Source organism: Trichophyton benhamiae (genome assembly GCF_000151125.1).
Source record: "Trichophyton benhamiae CBS 112371 chromosome Unknown contig01106.0, whole genome shotgun sequence".
In the NCBI taxonomy this organism is placed as follows: domain Eukaryota; kingdom Fungi; phylum Ascomycota; class Eurotiomycetes; order Onygenales; family Arthrodermataceae; genus Trichophyton; species Trichophyton benhamiae.
This window is the reverse complement of record NW_003315091.1, coordinates 117,527-135,534: the sequence shown is the minus strand read 5'-3', so window position 1 is coordinate 135,534 and position 18,008 is coordinate 117,527. Positions and strand designations below refer to the sequence as shown.

General features: G+C 49.3%; 6 protein-coding genes across 6 annotated transcripts; 5 read left to right on the top strand and 1 right to left on the bottom strand.

Moving 5' to 3' along the window:
- Window positions 1-754: 754 nt before the first annotated feature.
- Window positions 755-1,744, top strand: ARB_01857 (autophagy protein Atg27, putative; the record flags this gene model as incomplete). Its single annotated transcript, XM_003011832.1, has 2 exons — window positions 755-992; window positions 1,065-1,744. 2 exons carry the CDS (start codon window positions 755-757, stop codon window positions 1,742-1,744), a joined length of 918 nt encoding a protein of 305 aa, XP_003011878.1.
- Window positions 1,745-2,694: 950 nt separating this feature from the next.
- Window positions 2,695-3,682, bottom strand: ARB_01856 (uncharacterized protein; the record flags this gene model as incomplete). The annotated part of the gene is made up of 2 exons (XM_003011831.1): window positions 2,695-2,895; window positions 2,951-3,682. The coding sequence occupies 2 exons, from the start codon at window positions 3,680-3,682 to the stop codon at window positions 2,695-2,697; spliced, it is 933 nt and encodes a 310-aa protein (XP_003011877.1).
- A 2,498-nt stretch (window positions 3,683-6,180) lies between these two features.
- On the top strand, window positions 6,181-7,033 carry ARB_01855 (uncharacterized protein; the record flags this gene model as incomplete). Its single annotated transcript, XM_003011830.1, has 2 exons — window positions 6,181-6,639; window positions 6,716-7,033. 2 exons carry the CDS (start codon window positions 6,181-6,183, stop codon window positions 7,031-7,033), a joined length of 777 nt encoding a protein of 258 aa, XP_003011876.1.
- A 148-nt stretch (window positions 7,034-7,181) lies between these two features.
- On the top strand, window positions 7,182-7,816 carry ARB_01854 (uncharacterized protein; the record flags this gene model as incomplete). The annotated part of the gene is made up of 2 exons (XM_003011829.1): window positions 7,182-7,238; window positions 7,346-7,816. The coding sequence occupies 2 exons, from the start codon at window positions 7,182-7,184 to the stop codon at window positions 7,814-7,816; spliced, it is 528 nt and encodes a 175-aa protein (XP_003011875.1).
- Window positions 7,817-8,916: 1,100 nt separating this feature from the next.
- Window positions 8,917-14,292, top strand: ARB_01853 (uncharacterized protein; the record flags this gene model as incomplete). The annotated part of the gene is made up of 1 exon (XM_003011828.1): window positions 8,917-14,292. The coding sequence occupies one exon, from the start codon at window positions 8,917-8,919 to the stop codon at window positions 14,290-14,292; it is 5,376 nt and encodes a 1,791-aa protein (XP_003011874.1).
- An 831-nt stretch (window positions 14,293-15,123) lies between these two features.
- Window positions 15,124-17,889, top strand: ARB_01852 (uncharacterized protein; the record flags this gene model as incomplete). The annotated part of the gene is made up of 1 exon (XM_003011827.1): window positions 15,124-17,889. One exon carries the CDS (start codon window positions 15,124-15,126, stop codon window positions 17,887-17,889), a length of 2,766 nt encoding a protein of 921 aa, XP_003011873.1.
- Window positions 17,890-18,008: the final 119 nt, after the last annotated feature.

Below are 18,008 nucleotides of genomic sequence, written 5' to 3'. Positions count from 1 at the left end.
TCTGGTATATCTATAGCCTGTCGGCTGGGCGTTGTTGGGAAATATATTAATTATACAGTGTGGAAGGTGTTGATGTTGTTGGAGATTTATCAAATGGAGGCACAACCGATGCGAATTTTGATATTTGATTTAACGAACAACGAGCCCCATGCAAATAACTATCAGCACAAGCATAAACTACACCCAAGAGACGCCCGGATATGTCTAGGGAATAACACAGTTAACGATGATGCGTTTAGCGAGCACCCACGGAAATTTCTATGGATACAAGCCCGCCGCTCAGGCGGTTTGCAAGTAGAGTTGACAGGAATACCGGATATCAAGAAACCAAATGTTTGAAGCCTTTTTACATGCCTATCTGTCCAATATAATACATCTTCCTCTTTATATTATACATGCTAGCTTTCTGTACCTGCTGCTTCTCTCTGCTGCCAGGTCCCAATAGCAGTATCACGTGACGCGACCTGAAGGGGAATGTTTAGTTATGATGCAACGCTGCGAAAGTCCAGCTTGCAAGCAGTTTACAGCTTTAGCATCCACATTGGCAGAGAAACTGCACATTTCCACGACGAAGCCGCTCTCAAGCCCTCTCTAGAGCTTCTCTTTTGATCTATCTATCCGTCTTTTCTCTCTCGCTCTTTTGACCCCGGTCGCAAACCTGGAACTGTTGGGACAACCAACCCGCGTGACGTCCTGAATTAAAGCCGAGCTTGGGCTGTAGCCTGCTACGACGACGACGGAGGCGGCGGCGATGATGGCGAGATACAAGGGGCTGTCGATTCTATCCTTATTTGCGGTCTTTTCTTCATTAGCGTCTGCCGAGCTAGACTGTTCTAATATTAAGGTCGATGGAGTAATGTGGAATTTTGGCAAGCTTGGAGGTGCTCACTCGATCTCGGAGACCGCCAGCAGCCATGAAGGCTACAATACAACGTACACACTTGACATATGCAAGCCGTTAACCAAGACTTTGTGTAAAAAGGGTGCTTTTGGTGCGTCTACCTCTTGTGTGTTTTCCGTGGCTAGTTTGGTATAGCGCTAACCCTCGATTCTTTTTATTGTAGTCTGCGCTGTCAGGAATGCAACGGATATAAATGGAATAGAACGAACCATGGACGTGATTGATATCGCTGGCAATTTCGTTCTGAACAGCGGCAGGACACTTGATCCTATATTCACACGGCTTAAGAAAGAGGATCCGAAGACAGAAGGCCTGAAGATGGAGCTCCACGGCGGAAAACATAAGTTCGGCAACTTGTTAAAGAGACAAAAGGCAGTGATTACCTTGCTGTGTGACCGGGAACGAACTGGGCTGGAAGGTTTGGAAAGCCCCAAGCCGGACGGGGATAAGAAGAAAGATGGTGAAAAGAAAGACGATGATAAAAAGGATAATAAGGACAAGGAGGGCAAATCCAAGAGAGATGGTGAAGAAAATAAGAGGAGCCTTATTTTTAAAAGCTATAACGAGGAGGAAGGCACCTTAGATCTGGAGTGGAAGACGAAATACGCTTGCGAGAACGTTGAAGACGGCGGTAGCGCACCATCCGGCCACTGGGGATTCTTCACCTGGGTTATTGTTCTGTATGTTGTTCTAGTTTCTTTACCTTTGTTGTCAGAGAGAGTGACTAACGTTCGATGCCATTCACAGCCTGTTCCTGTGCACTTCGGCTTATCTGATATTCGGCTCGTGGCTCAATTACAGCCGGTATGGAGCTCGCGGGTGGGACTTGCTTCCTCACAGTGACACGATCCGCGATATTCCCTATATCCTCAGGGATTGGGCTCGACGGGTAGTTAACACCCTTCAAGGAGGCGGCACCCGAGGTGGTTACAGTGCCGTGTGATATTTTCTCTATACGTCACGACTATTATTTCCTCCCTGGGCCTTAATGAGGGCTGTACACATATCTCTACCTACTTCACCCTGTACTATTTCCGGCCCGCCTTGACGGTCTTGTTGAGCTTGTTTCAACGGAGCAGGGCCCGGTCGATCTTATTCCATCCATTATTCTACCCACATACTCAACCTATTTCCTGTTAGATCGCACCGACTATTTATCCTTTCAGAATTTATGAGTTCTATTTTTCTTTGGGAGCTGGTGGTCTTTCTTTTCCTGCATTGATTATCATAGTTCTATTCTTCTATTCTATTATTTATCTATTTCGTTGGAAGAACTTGCTCTACATGCAGTTTTAGCTTGATGTCACCTCTCGATATATAGTCATCGGTTTGATGCCTTGCTTACGAGTATGAGAAGCAGTACGTTATACTACTTACGCTCTAACGTTGCTAAGATTGCACGAATTCCTTTACTTTGTTTGTCTCTTGACTCTTAGGTAAAGAAAGGGGCATATTCCAGCATAGCAACAAAGCACCACGATGCAGCATTCCGTACCACACTATGCCGAAAATGCCACTCCCGAACTCGTCATATCAAACCATAGCCTACGTAAATGGGGCGCTGGATAACCGAGATAAGTCTAGCTAGCCTAGACATTGTGAGAGGACAGCAGGTAGGAATGACCGAAAAGGAAGAATGAAAGTAACAGAGGAGCCCTGGTAATAATATCATCTGAACTAAGACATCACCATGCGGGTTGAACCATTTGGCACAGATGCTTAGCATAGCTATTTTTCTCCCGATCCTTTCCAAAGTAATGTGCAGGGTTCGAATGGGATGGAGAATAATTGAGCTATATCTTCATGGCGAATTTCTTCAAATAGCGGTAATCCGCCATGTTTCGGTCAACGGCAGAGCGAATGATCTTTGCTCCTTTCTCACCGTACTTCTCCTTCCACTCAGCATCGAACTCTTCTTCAGTTTTGGCTGCTTTCTTCTTATTGGCGACGGAAGAGTAAGTGTCAGCTGTACAGGTTCCAAAAATAGCAACACCCTGGGTGTCAGGGCTACACAGAGGGATTATTAAGTGTTTCCCAGGGAAGACTTACGTGGGCTCTTGGACGTAGGCTTTTGGAACCTAGTGCATCATCGTGGAAGCCATGCCATTTGGCAAAAGCGTCATGAGCCACTTTCTGGTCTTTCTCTGAGGACCACTGGAGCATCTCAGGGGTGTACTCCTCCCCAACACTCTTGCAGAAGCGTTCGATCACAGCTGCAGGGTTGTCCAGAAGATCATCTGCGTCAACCACGCATATTTCGACCTTCTCCGGCTCACTATGAATTCCATTTGTGGTTCCATTTGTGGTTCCATTGGCGGTCCCATTCAGGGTTGCATTTGCATTTCCAGTATGGACTGTACTTGCGTGGGATGGCCCAACAAATTGGATTTTGCGGAGATAGTCGAAGAACCGGCGCAGTTCGTCATATCCAGATTCGTTTTCGTAGAACTCATAGAATCCCGTGACATCGTCTAGAGGCGGGATGGTGCAGCGGTAGTACGATGGGATACTATAGTGCGGATCACGAATCAAGAAGGCGAAATGGAACTTCGAGAGCAGCTCTTGCGGGATAACCGTAGGATTATCAGCCTCCGGGTTAGTTTCTGGCGCTGAGATGCTCCCGTTGGTACGGTGTGGCGTGTTAGAATCCTGGGCTCTGGCCACACCGTTAGAAGAGGCCCCGTTGGTGTCCATGTTGGTGCCGATTCCACGTTTGGGTATCTGAAGTGAGGCTACTCTGGTTGCTGGCTGCGCATCAGGTGGCATGATGTAGTATGCCATGTCCTTGATGAAGAGTCGTTTCCCCTAGATGTAACGGTGAGCATTTTGCGCTGCGTGTTTGACGAAGCCAATGAGTGACCGCCGTAGAATGGGAACATTGCGGGGGGCAAAAGAGATAGACAGGAACAGCAGTGTCAAATTTGCTCGAGTGCGCTACTCTCGGATGTAGCAATCGACGAAAGGAAAATGGGCATCATACGGATCAGTGAAGAACACAATATGAACACATATCCTGACACGGGGGCATTTGAGCGTCCTCTAGATATCCATCTCAAGGAATAAGGGGGGTTCCATATAATTTGGAAAGTAACAGCAGCATCAGGAGGAGAAAAGTAGGAATGAGAAGAGAAACATCAGAACGCATGGAAGAGCAAGAGAGTGACGGCCGCGACGGTGTTTGCTTTTCTCAATTGGCAGGGGAAAAAAGGGTCACACCTCTGATGCTTCTCTGTCAAAGCGGTCGAAGATCGTCTTGTAGGTTGACTCGTGGAAGCCCGTCTGGATTCTGGCTTCCTCATCATCCTCGTATCTTTTGCTCAGTCTCTCAGGGCCATAGTAGAAGGCATCGCCGAGCGGTTCGTGGATGCACTTTAGAGTGTCATGGCGGGTCATGAAGACCTGGATGAGAGGTTAAACCACGTTCAGGGGAGGGAGACGGCAGTATTTACTCTTTCAAAGGCCGTAGAGCATGCTCGAGGATGCGTAGCCACGAAGATAGAGCGTTTAGCCATGGTGAAATTCCAGTAGTAGTAGTAGTGTTGATATATGGAAGAGCTTCTCAGCTGTAACTAGCTTGCAGATGGCAGGGCGAAAAGAATGGCTGCCAACACTGACAGAAAAACACAAGACGCTTTTACGTCAGGAAGACTGTCAGCAGCGATTGCCTCGGTGGCTTTATATCAGAAGAAAAGAAGCCAGCCAGAGTGACGGATGTTGGTAACTATGAGATAACTAGCCGGGGGCAATCGACAGGAGAGTCAAACTGCCGGCAAACAACCGCAACGTCACGTAGAGAGATGAATGCGATTTAGTGACGACAGAGAACCGGACAGAAGACGGATGGCGGGAGGGTATAAGCGTTTAAATATATATATTTCCAAGTATACTCCGTACAGACACACTCTAGCTACCACGGAACCAAAGAAAGCGTCCTGAGTCAAGGCGGTGGTGGCCCGGGATGACGTTGATATGGAACCAACACGATCAACACCGAACTCGCAGGGCAACGAGGGAGCGGAAACGAAAAATCTCTGCTGGCTCGAACCTACACGCGTGTCTCTCCAGTTTTTTTACCTCTCATTCTCAACTAGCTAGCTAACTAGCTAGTTATCGTTTTCGCCCTGCTGGGCCTTGCCGGGTTTCCATGACACATATTTCTGTGGACACCAAATGAAAAAGAACGCACGCAGAACGTGTATTGGGGTCGATGCTGGATAGGAACTGCTCTCCCTGAGGGCCTTTCGGGCTCGTTAGTTATTGCCACTCACTCACAGCAGACGGGCTGGTGGGATGGAGGGGAGCGAAAAGTGCGCAGCTTGCAAGGTGCAGCAGGACGCATCAAGGGGGCTGGGTTGGATGGCAGAGACGGCAGCCAGCGTCAGGGAGAAGCGAAGGCGCTTAGTGCCACAGCGCCGGCTTGTTTTTTTTTTTCCCTCCCTCCTGCAGGCCTGTGATCAGCCCGTAGTCAAGTGCCTCCCTGCTTGCAGCAAAAACCGGGTACTTGAACCTGGATCTAGGCCTGATTTGATGGAACCTGTCGGGGTAGCAGTGCCATCAGCTGTGGACAGGCAGGCCAGGTGTGCCTCGGTGGTTAGCCGGACATGGAGACGAACGGACCCACGGGTTCACTGTAACCACTATGAATATATAGCCATCTACTTAGCCGAATCCAGGAGTCTCATGAGTTAGTTGTGCTATATCTTGGGCTAGAGACTGGTCCTTAGCAGGCTAGTTTCTCCATACATAGCTGGAGAGACGGCCGGGAAGAGTGACATGACCGTCTCGCCAATGCATCTCTTCGCAGTGCGTATTGACTGTAGTGACTGCATCCGGCCACATGTAGTTATTTTCCAATTGTTTGAGCGTGTTTGCAGTGCGTGCTTCTACTTCATCTCTTAAGCCTTCGTGACCAACGGACAAGCCACTGCAACAGTTACTTCGTACCGAGAGAAAAGTGACGAGAAAGCAATCCTTGATATATTAGTCATCCACATCGCCTGCGGTTCGCTCACATTTTATCTGGATTCCCGCTAGATTCTCGGCCACTCAGTCCCGTGCGCCCAATATACTTAAACTGTGCTGAGTAATAACCTACTTTTGCCGTCACGCAATTTTGGCGGCCATCGTCAATCAACGACGTCATTTACGCAGACATCTTCTGCGTCATTCACTGATGGCTATGGATGCGATTATAAAAGGGGCCTGTATTCTTCAGGCGCTTGAGATGCTGCTTGCCATCTCAACATAATGTCCTACAGATCTGATAATACCCAAATACCATGACTAACATTATATCCAATATCCTGCAAACTTTATACCCATATTGCTCCTCGCTATCCGGGTTGATATCCAATATGGACTGGGAAAAGATGGTATTAGTACTCGCTACGTCTTGGGTCACTCTTCGGCTCCTTGGAATCGGCCTTAATTTCGAACAGCTGTTCGACCTCCTGGGAATGGACTGCATATCCGATAGAATTCGTGCAGTAAAAGGATGGTTCCTTCTCCCAGAAAGTCGTGTGCAGCTGAAGTGGGTTGAAGAAATGAATAAAGAACGCGCCTATTACATCCTTCGGACGCAACAATTCCTAGCTATCAAAGATCTGGCTATTGAACATGCTATCCAGCGGAAGCTAGATGTTATCAGCAAGTCATGGAACACAGGTCCCAAAGACTGGAAACATAAATTACTGGAAATACGATACTATGAGTGGATTGATAGAAACCAGGAATTTGCCGTACGCGTAAGGAAGCCGGAAGGGCCCTTTATACGGCAATATGAACGCCAACAGGAGAGGAAACATAAAGCTCTAGCTGCCAATCCAACCAAGTACCTCTCACAGCCCCATCTGGTTGAGGAATGCAAGACAAGAGGCGGGTGCTGTGCAAGAGCATGCCAATGCTGTCTGCGGCCCCGAGGCCTGTATCCCGACAAGACGGTTTTATACTCCCACTGTACGACTGGATGTGGGTGTTGTATTTGGAATCGGGGATTCGTCCATATCGTTCAATCAGATGCCAGGAAGATTCCTAACTTTGTGGACTCTAGAAATTGGGAATACCCTATCGAAGAAAAGCCGTGGGAAACTACAGTGCTCTGAAGCTTTGAGCAGCTCTTTTCTTTGCTCCTAGATATCCTTATCTCTCTAGATAACCCCTTGATAACTCCTTAATATGATACCTTTAACCAAGTCTGTCCCCTAAGGCTAAAATCCATCCTTACCCTAGGGGTTACCAGAAGGGGAGAGTGAGGTATAGAGGCTTCATTCCCCCTTTTGCCATGCAGCTCTCCCCCTTTTCCCTTCTTTTCCTTCTTTTGCTTTTCTGTTACTTCTCGGTCCTTAGAGGAAGGCCTAAAGCTTCAGAGCCGCATCGCACTTGCCTCATGGTGCCCTGAGCGGGGGAGGACACGAAGTCCCAAAAAGGAAATACCACGAGGGGTAGTCGCGCCTTCCCTTCTCATGGCAGGAGACGTCGTCCTCCGCGTCTTTTTCTCCTCCTCCTCTTCTCTTCTCTTCTTCTTCTCTTCTTCTCTCCCCCGACCAAGACGAAGACGACGAAGACGACTACGACTACGACCACGACTACGACCACGACTACCACCACGACTACGACCACGACGACAACAACAACGACAACGACGAGGAAGAAGAAGAAGACCACGACAACGAAGACGACGAAGACGAAGAAGAAGAAGTAGAAGAAGAAGAAGAGAAGAAGAAGAAGAAATGGCCTCCACCAACGAACTGCCGCTGCCGCCGCCGCTGCCGCCAACTCGGCGATGTCGATGGCGCAAGCCATTGTCACAGTATGTGGCCAGTTCAATGCGTGGTTATTTTATCTACTCATTCTAACCATTTCACTGGCATACTCGAGGCTCGTCGAGATCCCTATCAGGTAATTATTTACTATTAACTTCTCTCTAAGATATTTTATCTCTATACTAACACTTATCTAGCTGGTTGAAGCGTGAGCCTTCCCAGCCGGTAGGGGTCTCGACGAGCCTCCCAACAACGCAGCAGCAGCCGCCCGCCCCCATATACTACTGCTGTGTGGGGATCCACCATCCCCCTCCCCCTGACCTTCAACCCCCTTCCGGACGGCACTCCAGGAGTGCCTCCACCGCCAATTAGCAGTAAAGTAAAATATCTACTTCTCTAATGTTTATAAGTTGGAATCTGAAGAAAAGATGGATTACTAACAATACCATCTTTTAGGGTTTTATTTTTTTCTCCTTTCTTCCTCCTTTTTTTTTTTTTTTTTTTTTTTTTTTCCCCCCCTTTTTTTTTTCTTTTATTTTATTTTATTTTATTTTATTTTATTTTATTTATTTCTTCATTTATTATTTTATTTATTATTATTTAGGTATGTTGGTATGTGCCATAGCTCTAGTTACCCCTGCTAGTTCACAATTCAATCTTAGCGCCTCGCTTGGCTTGTTTACATCTCCCCGACTTTGATAACTAAACACTGATGCGTAGATACAGAACACCGAAAACACCCCAACCGCGACCATCTGACACCGTCGAAGCCGTCTGATCTCGTCCTGGCAGCCTTTCTGTCTCCTCTCTTGTTGTTTGGCCGTCGATGCTCATGCATGTTACCGTGAGTCCGCCTTTCTGCCTGACCCCCCGGCCCGTCTCAGCGTAACGAGTTAGTAACACGACACTGCATGACGGAGGTCAAACATCCTGGCCGCCAGCAGGCCTTGACCGTTATTCTTCTTTTCTAACATTTAATAGCTCGCCATCTCCCATCAAGGAGTCGCTCTCTCGCCCTCTCGCTCTCTGGACACTCCATCATTTAAATCAAGGCATGCACAGCCCGTTTGTCCGCCATATCAACAAGTGGTATGTGTGTAAATAAACAAAAATCCGCCCGCCACCCACAGATTCACCATCACCACCACCACCCACCACAGTCGACTTCTCGGCTGCTCTCTCCCACCCTCTCTTTCCCGCAGCCACAATTGTAACGGTACTGTTAACGTCAGTTCTAACCTGCCGTATAGATAAATGCCCACTCCTCGTACCCCCCGTCGAACCCCCAATCGTGGGAGCGCGAGACCGGCCCAGTTTAAGGAGATTAAACCTCTCGATCTCGGTGAGGCTTTGGGGCCCCATGATTCAGCTACAGTGAGAGAAAAGGTTCGCAAGTGGCAGCAGCTCGGTGGAGGGGTCGTGATAGCGCCAGATGTTGGGGCCGGCAGTGACGAGGACGAAAGCTCGTCAGGAGCCGCTAAGGTGAAGGAGCCAAAGCAAACACCAGATAAAAGCCCAGCGGCAAGCAAACGGCCTACTACGCCCAAGGACAAGACTACTCCAGAGCCTGACCGGAAGACGAAGAGCCCTACCAAGACAAAGGTCACGCCGCGGACAACACCTCGGTCTACACCTAGAACTACACCTAAGAAACGAGTGGTCAGCGATGCCCACTGGCGACGGAACAGGTCTCCTCCTCCCAGCTCCAGTGCCCCCTCGTCTGCACATGCTACCCCAACTAGACGTAAAGATGTGCTACAACGGTATGAGGAGGCCAAGGAAAAAGCAGCAAGGTCATCTGGCATCAAGGACAATGACGGAATTGCAGTCTATCCGGGGCCATTACGGGTTCCCGAAACTCTCAAGTCGACCTCTTCTGCGTGGAGTTCTGACGTAGGCTCCTCTGCTGGCGAAGGGACCCCAGACTACAGCGGCCACGAAAAGACTTCGCCCCAGAAACGTACGCCAAAGAGGACTCTGAGGCCGAACTATTGTGTCAACGATGACAAGCCTCGTCTAGGCTCACCTAGGAGGAAGATCCAATCTCCGGATATACCTCGAGCAAGCAGCCCACGGAAAAAATCTCTTTCGCCAAATCAGGCTGAATCTCCTCCAGAGCCAGCTCCTGCAAAGCCTGAACGAGCTGAACCGGTTCGAAGAAGTGAAATTAGGCCACACAATCTGCTTTCGGGGAACATCATCTCTCAGGTCATAGATGAGTCTAAGAAGATGTTTGCGAGCATAAAACCCCCAGAGCCATCACCACCTCCCCAGCAACATCAGTCTTCTCCGGGACCGTCAGTGCCTCATGGATCTAAGGTTGAGGCCTGGTTATCATCTACAGCCAATGCCGATCCTTTTGTTGACGACAATACTTCAACCATCAGCGCGCCAGAGCCCTTGAGATCTTCTACTACCAGATCGTCCATCCCGCATAAAGAACACTCGGATAGTGAGTGTGAACACGAGAGCACGAAGAAACGCCCATCTCCTTCCTCAGACACCAAAGTACGGCCGACCAAACCCGTTAGGGGAAAATACGACTATTCCGATGGAAGTGACAGTGACGAAACACATAGGGCCAAGTCCACTCCACGCAGAAGGGAGTCCAAATCTGATATGTCGGTAGACAGTGTCACTGATTCCCAGCCTTCTACTTTAAACCGAGGAAAAGCATCTTCTAAATCGCGACGACACTTGAGCGCATCTACAGAGGCAGAGAGAATGTCTAAGCTGAGAGAGTCGGTTGAAGAAGCTCTGCAAGGGTCCAGCTTGGACAGGCCAATTTCTTCTGATGGATCTGAAGTCTCGGCAGTCGACCGTCCACCGCCTTTGATGCTAAAACGACCCTTCCCTAGTACTGGAGGCCATAGGCTCTCAACAATTGCATCTGTAGATACTTTAACTTCAAGCACCAATACCAGCACCACTGCCAGGGAGACATCAAGCCACCCCCTCACCCAGTCTGAACTGACCTCCCAGCTTGACGACGGGGACGATGATGCAGTCTCCGACTCCGAGAAGAGAGACAAATTTGACCCCAGCTCCTTACCAGGACCAACACAACCATTGAAGCGCCGACTAACCAAACATTCGGATCTCATGTCTGTCTTATCAATCCCTGGAGGCAGAAGCCGCAGCATACGGTCCGCGAGAAGCATCCGTACAAACAGGAGCCGTCTAGCCAATGCAACTGTGAGCGATATCATGCGGGAGCTCGCATCGGACGAAGTGAAGTATATGCGTGAATTGAGGACCCTGGTCGGCGGTGTTATTCCTGTGCTATTGACTTCAATCCTCTCTCGGGCGGATTCAGCTATTGCTGCCGGCCTGTTCCGACGTACAGCCGATCCAGCTGACCAGGAAAACTTCACTCGGCCCATTATAAACATGGGGGTTTCCCTGGAAAAACTCAAGGCTCTTCACAAACGGTTGCCACTGAACAACACAGACGCACTCTTGTCGTGGGCCGTAAGTGCCCAAAAGGTGTATGCAGACTATTTGAGTGCCTGGAGACTCGGATTTCAGGATGTTATCGTTAACCTGGCACCCCCCGATCCAGAGGACCCCCTCAAGGCTGAAACCCAGAGCTTGTGCGCTGGTATGGCACAAGATGAAAATGGTGATGTGATTGATGGAGATGGGGAGAGGGTAGATGTTGCATTCTTACTGAAGAGACCCCTTGTCAGGTTGAAATATCTATCGAAGACTTTTAAAGGTCTAAACTACGTCCAGCCATCCCCCAAAGCAGGTGAAGTTGCAGAGACCTACCAGAAGCTAGTCACAGATGCTCGACGGAGAGCAAATGAAGAACGATCCAGACTTGAAGATGATGCTGCAGCGAGCATCGATGCATCCAGAGCTCGCGATATACATACTCTAGCCATTCTCAAGGATGTGGAGGTTAATCAGACTAGGAGGGTTCGTGCCCGCGACTTCTTTGACCTCTCCTTGCTACATTCCACAGGACAACAAATCGACTGCAGGGCCGAGTTACTACTCCGAGATAATGCACCTGGCGAAGCCCCTGGAGGTGATCTTTTTATTTGTGAGGTTGACGAGACGGACCGTTGGCTTCTGTTTCCCCCAATTGATTGTACCTGCATCTCAGCCAGGAACGGAGACGAACAGGGAGAAATTGTACTCATGGTTCGCGCATCTGCTGGAAATTCAACCGAATGGTACGAACTGTTGTCATTTATAACAGATGACGAGCAAATTGGTTTCGAATGGGTACAAATGATTGGCCTCAATCCTGTTCCGCCCAAGATAAATAGGTCTCTCAGCTTTGTTAACCGTGCAAAGGAGAGGAAGGAGAAACTGGCACAGGCACGTCAAGCCAGTCATAACGGTACCATTCCCATCCGCGATTACGACCCTTCTGAGGTTGATGTGCCCATTGGAGAGAAGGCTACTGTGGTTGGTGAAGATATTGGCCATAAAAAGGAATCCACCAGCAATAAACATGACGCTGCTCCCCCAACGACACCCTCCCGCGGCCCAGGAGAGACCGTAGAATTAACAAGCAGCGTGTCACCATTAACACTAAAGAGGTCCAAAGCAAACCGGCGGTCGAAGTACGATTTTGCCTCACCAACCAGTCCAGTTTCCTCTGACATCCAGTCACCCAATAGGGAGTCGTCCAATAGACCGTCCTCACCTTTGCTCTCCAAAGAAGACCGCCGTGGTCGTGATAGGACTCCATCGCCAACCTATAGTAGCGGAGGCAAACAAGCAAAACGCCCGATTGCATCTCTGGTGCAACCTCACGGGCGCCGCTCCCTATCACCTGTCCCATCATTGGAATTCCCCACAATTCCGAAGCTGAGAAAGAGCTCGAAGGATTCACCTCCCACTTCACCGAAGAATGTCCCCCTTCCCGCTTCTCCAGTTCAAAAGCCAGAGGATAAGGTTGAACAAAGCACGCCTAGCAAGGGGAGGAAGTCTCTTGTTAACGGCGAAAAGCCCGCTAGGGCATCCAGCGATGACCAAGTGTCCAGCGAGGACGCACCTATACCACCGCCACATAGTACCCCTAGCCCGGTGTCATCAAAACAACTCAAGAGCCCTGTTATCAGCCCGCCAGCACCCCCCTATGCACGTCACCGACGGACCTCATCACCACTTAAGCACGAGTACGCTCCCTCAACAGCCTCAGAGTCTTCTGGGTCAGATACAAGCTCTATTCATCGATATGATGTTGATTCATCGTCCGAAACTTCAGACGAGGAATTGGAGGACGATGATATCCCAACTCCTTTACCACCCATCACTCGCCGCCTTTCCAAGCGCGCACCACCGCTTGAGTCTGTGGATGTTACCCCTACAAATAGCCGACCAACTTCTGCGCACCGGTCCTCACCGAAATCTATCCATAGCTCTTCCGACCGGGCGTCCAAAACGATTGCATCAGTATTTTACTGGCACGACAAAGGATCATGGGAGCCACTTCACCTTAACGAATGTCATATCATTGTCTCTCCTGGTTTGATTGAAGCATTTGAGCTTGGTTCGAGCCACTCTAGACCATCTAGCCAAGGCAATGGATCGGCCCCTGAATCCACTCGACCATCTGGGCGACCTTTAGTTGCTCTTGAGCTTACCCCCTTGGTACCAATTCGGCGTGGAACAGCCATCGATATAAGTATTCGTTCTCCTCCCACTGCACGGTCCAAGGTTTCTTCTGGCAGCAATGTTATGTTCCGATCCCGCAACCCAGATGATTGTGACAAGCTCTACGGCCTGATCAACCACTCTCGTATTAACAACCCAACATACATTGCTTTGCAAAACGCTGTGCCTTACCCCAGCCAGCCTACTTCAATTTCAAGACAGAATTCTACCCGATCTACTAAGGGTGGCTGGTTCAGCTGGCATGGTGGTTTCTCGAAGAGTAGTTACCGCGCATCTACTGCACCACCTGCCTCCCTAGCAGCCGGAACAGAGAGTAGTGTCGGCACTATGTCCAGTGCTTTCTCTGCACTGAAACGTTTTGGAGCTGGAAGCAAAATGTTTAGCATCGCAAGATCAACACTTACCTCTCGCAACGGCCGTGACGACACAAGCTTATACACCTCTACCTCAACCGGCTCAGGATCAGGACGACGCATCTCTTCAACTAACCCGGAAACTGCAAAGATGGCAGCGGAGGGTGGAATCGGCTTGACAAATGCAAAAATACGTCTATACATCCGTGAATCAGCAGCGAAATGGCGAGATCTGGGAGCAGCAAGACTTACCATTCTGCCTGCAGACCCTACTCCTTCAAATACTCCCCCCAATCACCCTGACGACCAAGAACCAAGCGGCACCTCAAGCCCACCATCCGGCTCTGCTGGCGACCCTGCCGCACTTTTGGCCGGTAGAAACGGTGCACCAGTCAAGGACGAGAAACGTATCCTGATAAAAAGCAAAATCAGTGGCGAGACTCTGGTCGACGCATGCTTGGGTGAAAGTGCCTTTGAGCGAGTCGCTAGAACTGGAATCGCAGTATCCATCTGGGAAGAATATGATGGAATTGCATCTGAAGGCGGTGTTGTTGGTGGATGCTTCAAAGTGTACATGATTCAGATGAAGGGTGAAGCAGAGGCTGCATATACCTTTGGCCTTGTCGGCAAGTTGAGATATTAACCGCCATATGTTATCTTCTGTTCTTCTTGCCCCATTTTATACATCTCTAATATTCGTGCTAGCGTGCCGTTATGTTCTGTTTTTCATATTTACTTGACTTGTTCATAGCATTATACCTCTGCTTAGTTGTCACTCCCCTTCTCTATTTCACGCAAAGATGCACATACACAAGAATTTGAGTGGTTAGTTGTTAATTAGCGACGAATTCGACATTGCAGTTAATAGTCATATCAGTGAGGAATTACCTACAGTCCTCATAGCTAGTATAATTAGAGTTAATATCTATTTGGCATCACGAAACGTCACACAATGTAATATACCTTAAATATACCCTGGCTTAAGAATACCACAGTTAATACTTCATCGCAAATCACCTAGTATTGTCGGAATCCTAGTGAGCGACTTGAGTACCAACTTGGGGATACCCGGCTATATAAGTGAAGTTGAAATGAAATTGACACGAGGTTTGTTGGTGTTGCTTCCTATCTGGGCAGGTACCGGGATGATGACATAAGCATTCACGAATAATTCCCTGAATGTCAGAAACTTTGGAAGTGACGTCATAACTTTATGGTGCCAAGGAACATTCGTGAAGGCGCTGGACACGGCGCGAAACATCGACAAGGCTCACGATGCAGGCGGAATAAGCGCCCAAGGGGATATATATACACACGCATGCGAGTCTTTGTTTACAATTAACCACTTTTGCTAACAACTATCGTTTTCCAGGGTGCTTCTCAAGAAATCAAGCACACCAGCTCTCACACACATATATAACGGAAACAGCCCTAAACACACACACACTGGTTACCCCTCGACCCCACGGCCACGATGGCTCCCAGTCGTGAGTCGTTTACCGACAGGTCCTACAATGCTATAGAGAAGGCAGCAGACGAAGCAGAGGAGCATGGCCACCCACAAGTGGTGCCGGCTCACCTTGGTTACGTTCTCATGAACGGAGATGACGAGGAGGGGCGGGATGACGTCTCGATGTTCAAGCAGGTCATCGAGAAAGCCGGAGGAGACCCGGAAGCGATGACTCGATACTTGAAGAAAGTCATCGTCCGACTACCCGCCCAGTTCCCGGCAGTCTCCCAAGTCTCCGTCTCTTCCGCCCTGAGCGAAGTCATGGCTGCTGCCTATAAGCTTTCAAAGAAACAGAAGGACTCTTACGTTGCAATCTACCACCTTATATCAGCGCTTGCGCAAGAAAGGTCTATCGAAGAGGGACTTAAGGAGGCTGGAGTCCCATCTGCCAGCAAAATCGAAGAGGCCCTCACAGAAATACGCGGCTCGAAGAAGATTGACAGCAAAACCGCAGACTCGACCGATGGTGGAAACGAATGGCTAAAGAAGTTTACAGTTGACATGACCGCCCTAGCCAGGGAAGGAAAAATTGACCCCGTCATTGGGCGGGAGGAAGAAATGCGAAGAGTCATTCGCATTTTAAGCCGACGAACAAAGAATAACCCTGTCCTGGTTGGTGAGCCTGGTGTTGGAAAGACAACAGTTGTCGAGGGCCTGGCGAGACGTATCGTCAACTCGGACGTGCCAGCAAGCTTGGCCAAATGCAAGCTGTTATCCCTCGACATAGGCGGCCTTATCGCCGGCGCCTCATACCAGGGCCAGTTTGAGGAACGAATCAAAAACGTGCTGAAGGAAATTGAATCTTCAGACGTGACCATCATTCTTTTTATCGACGAAATCCACATGCTCATGGGCGCTGGCGCCTCTTCCTCCGGTGGAATGGATGCTGCCAACCTTTTGAAACCAATGCTCGCAAGAGGTCAGCTACACTGCATTGGAGCAACGACCCTTAATGAATACCAGAAGTATATCGAGAAGGACTCTGCTTTCGAACGCCGTTTCCAGCAGGTCCTGGTCGCCGAACCGACGGTTCCGGAGACCATATCCATTCTGCGAGGTCTCAAGGAGCGATATGAAGTACATCATGGAGTCAACATCCTAGACTCGGCCATCGTGTCCGCAGCGACCCTCGCTGCTCGGTATCTCACCACACGACGACTTCCAGATTCCGCTGTTGACCTTATTGATGAAGCCGCTGCATCAGTTAGGGTAACCCGTGAATCCCAGCCAGAAGCCCTTGATCTCTTGGAGAGACGGCATCGTCAACTTCAAATTGAAATCCACGCGCTGGAACGCGAGCAGGATAAAGACTCCAAGCTGCGTCTGGAGAATGCGAAAAAGGAGGCCGAGGCCGTCAATGCGGAATTAATTCCACTTCGCGACAAGTACATGAAAGAAAAGGAGCTTAGCCAGACCATCCAAGAGGCCAAGATCAAGTTAGAATCTCTCAAAGTACGACTCGACAGTGCAACACGCTCAGGAGATACCCAAAGGGCCTCAGACCTGGCATACTATGCCATCCCCGACGTGGAAAAACGAATCAGCGCGCTGGAGAGTGCAAAAGCCAAAGCTGATGCGGCCCGCGTGAACGCCGGAGGAGATGATAACTCCCTTGTTGTGGATGCCGTTGGACCCGATCAGATTAATGAAATTGTTGGACGATGGACAGGAATCCCTGTTACTCGACTGAAGACAACCGAGAAGGACAAGCTGCTAAACATGGAGCAGCAGCTATCCAAAACCGTGATTGGCCAAAAGGAAGCTGTCAAGTCAGTGTCAAATGCTATTCGGCTGAAAAGATCAGGCCTTAGCAATCCAAACTCGCCTCCGAGCTTCCTGTTTTGCGGTCCATCGGGAACAGGAAAAACACTCTTAACCAAAGCCCTGGCTGAATTCTTGTTTGACGACCCAAATGCCATGATTCGCTTCGACATGTCCGAATATCAGGAACGGCATTCGCTCAGCAGGATGATTGGTGCTCCTCCGGGATACATCGGTCATGATGCTGGTGGTCAGTTGACAGATGGCTTAAGGCGTCGACCATTCTCAATTCTGCTATTTGATGAGGTCGAAAAGGCTGCAAAGGAGATTCTCACTGTTCTCCTACAGCTGATGGATGATGGTCGTATCACCGATGGCCAAGGTCGCATTATTGATGCCAAAAACTGTATTGTCGTCATGACCTCCAACCTGGGCGCAGAATACCTGAACCGCCCAACTCTTCCCGATGGCTCAATCGATCCAACAACAAGACAATTGGTCATGGGTGCATTGAGCGACTACTTCCTCCCCGAGTTCCTTAACCGCATTTCAAGCACCGTCATCTTCAACCGACTTCCGAAGCGCGAGATCCGCAAGATCGTTGATGTCCGACTGGCTGAGATCCAGAAACGACTTGACAGCAACGGTCGTAGGGTGAAGATTATGTGCTCGCCCGAGGTGAAGGACTACCTTGGCAAGGCAGGTTATTCACCCGCATACGGTGCTCGACCATTAGCCCGTATAATCGAGAAAGAGCTTTTGAATAACCTAGCCGTTTTCATCTTGCGAGGAAGCATCAAAGACGGAGAGGTTGCTCGGGTCGTGATGCATAATGGAAAAGTCACGATTGTCCCCAACCATAAGGATGACTATCCAGATAAAATGGACACTTCTTCTGATGACGAGGACTATGATACCGAGGATGACGATGAGGATGAGGAAGGCGATGCTGAAGGGCTCTACAAGTGAGCCTAATCCGTTTTGGCAAGATGGCTATCCAGTTTCATTTCACTGCTGATTCGTTTCTTTTCTTTTCTTTTTTGTTTTTGATATGATATTGTCACGATATGCATGCTTTTCCTTTGATT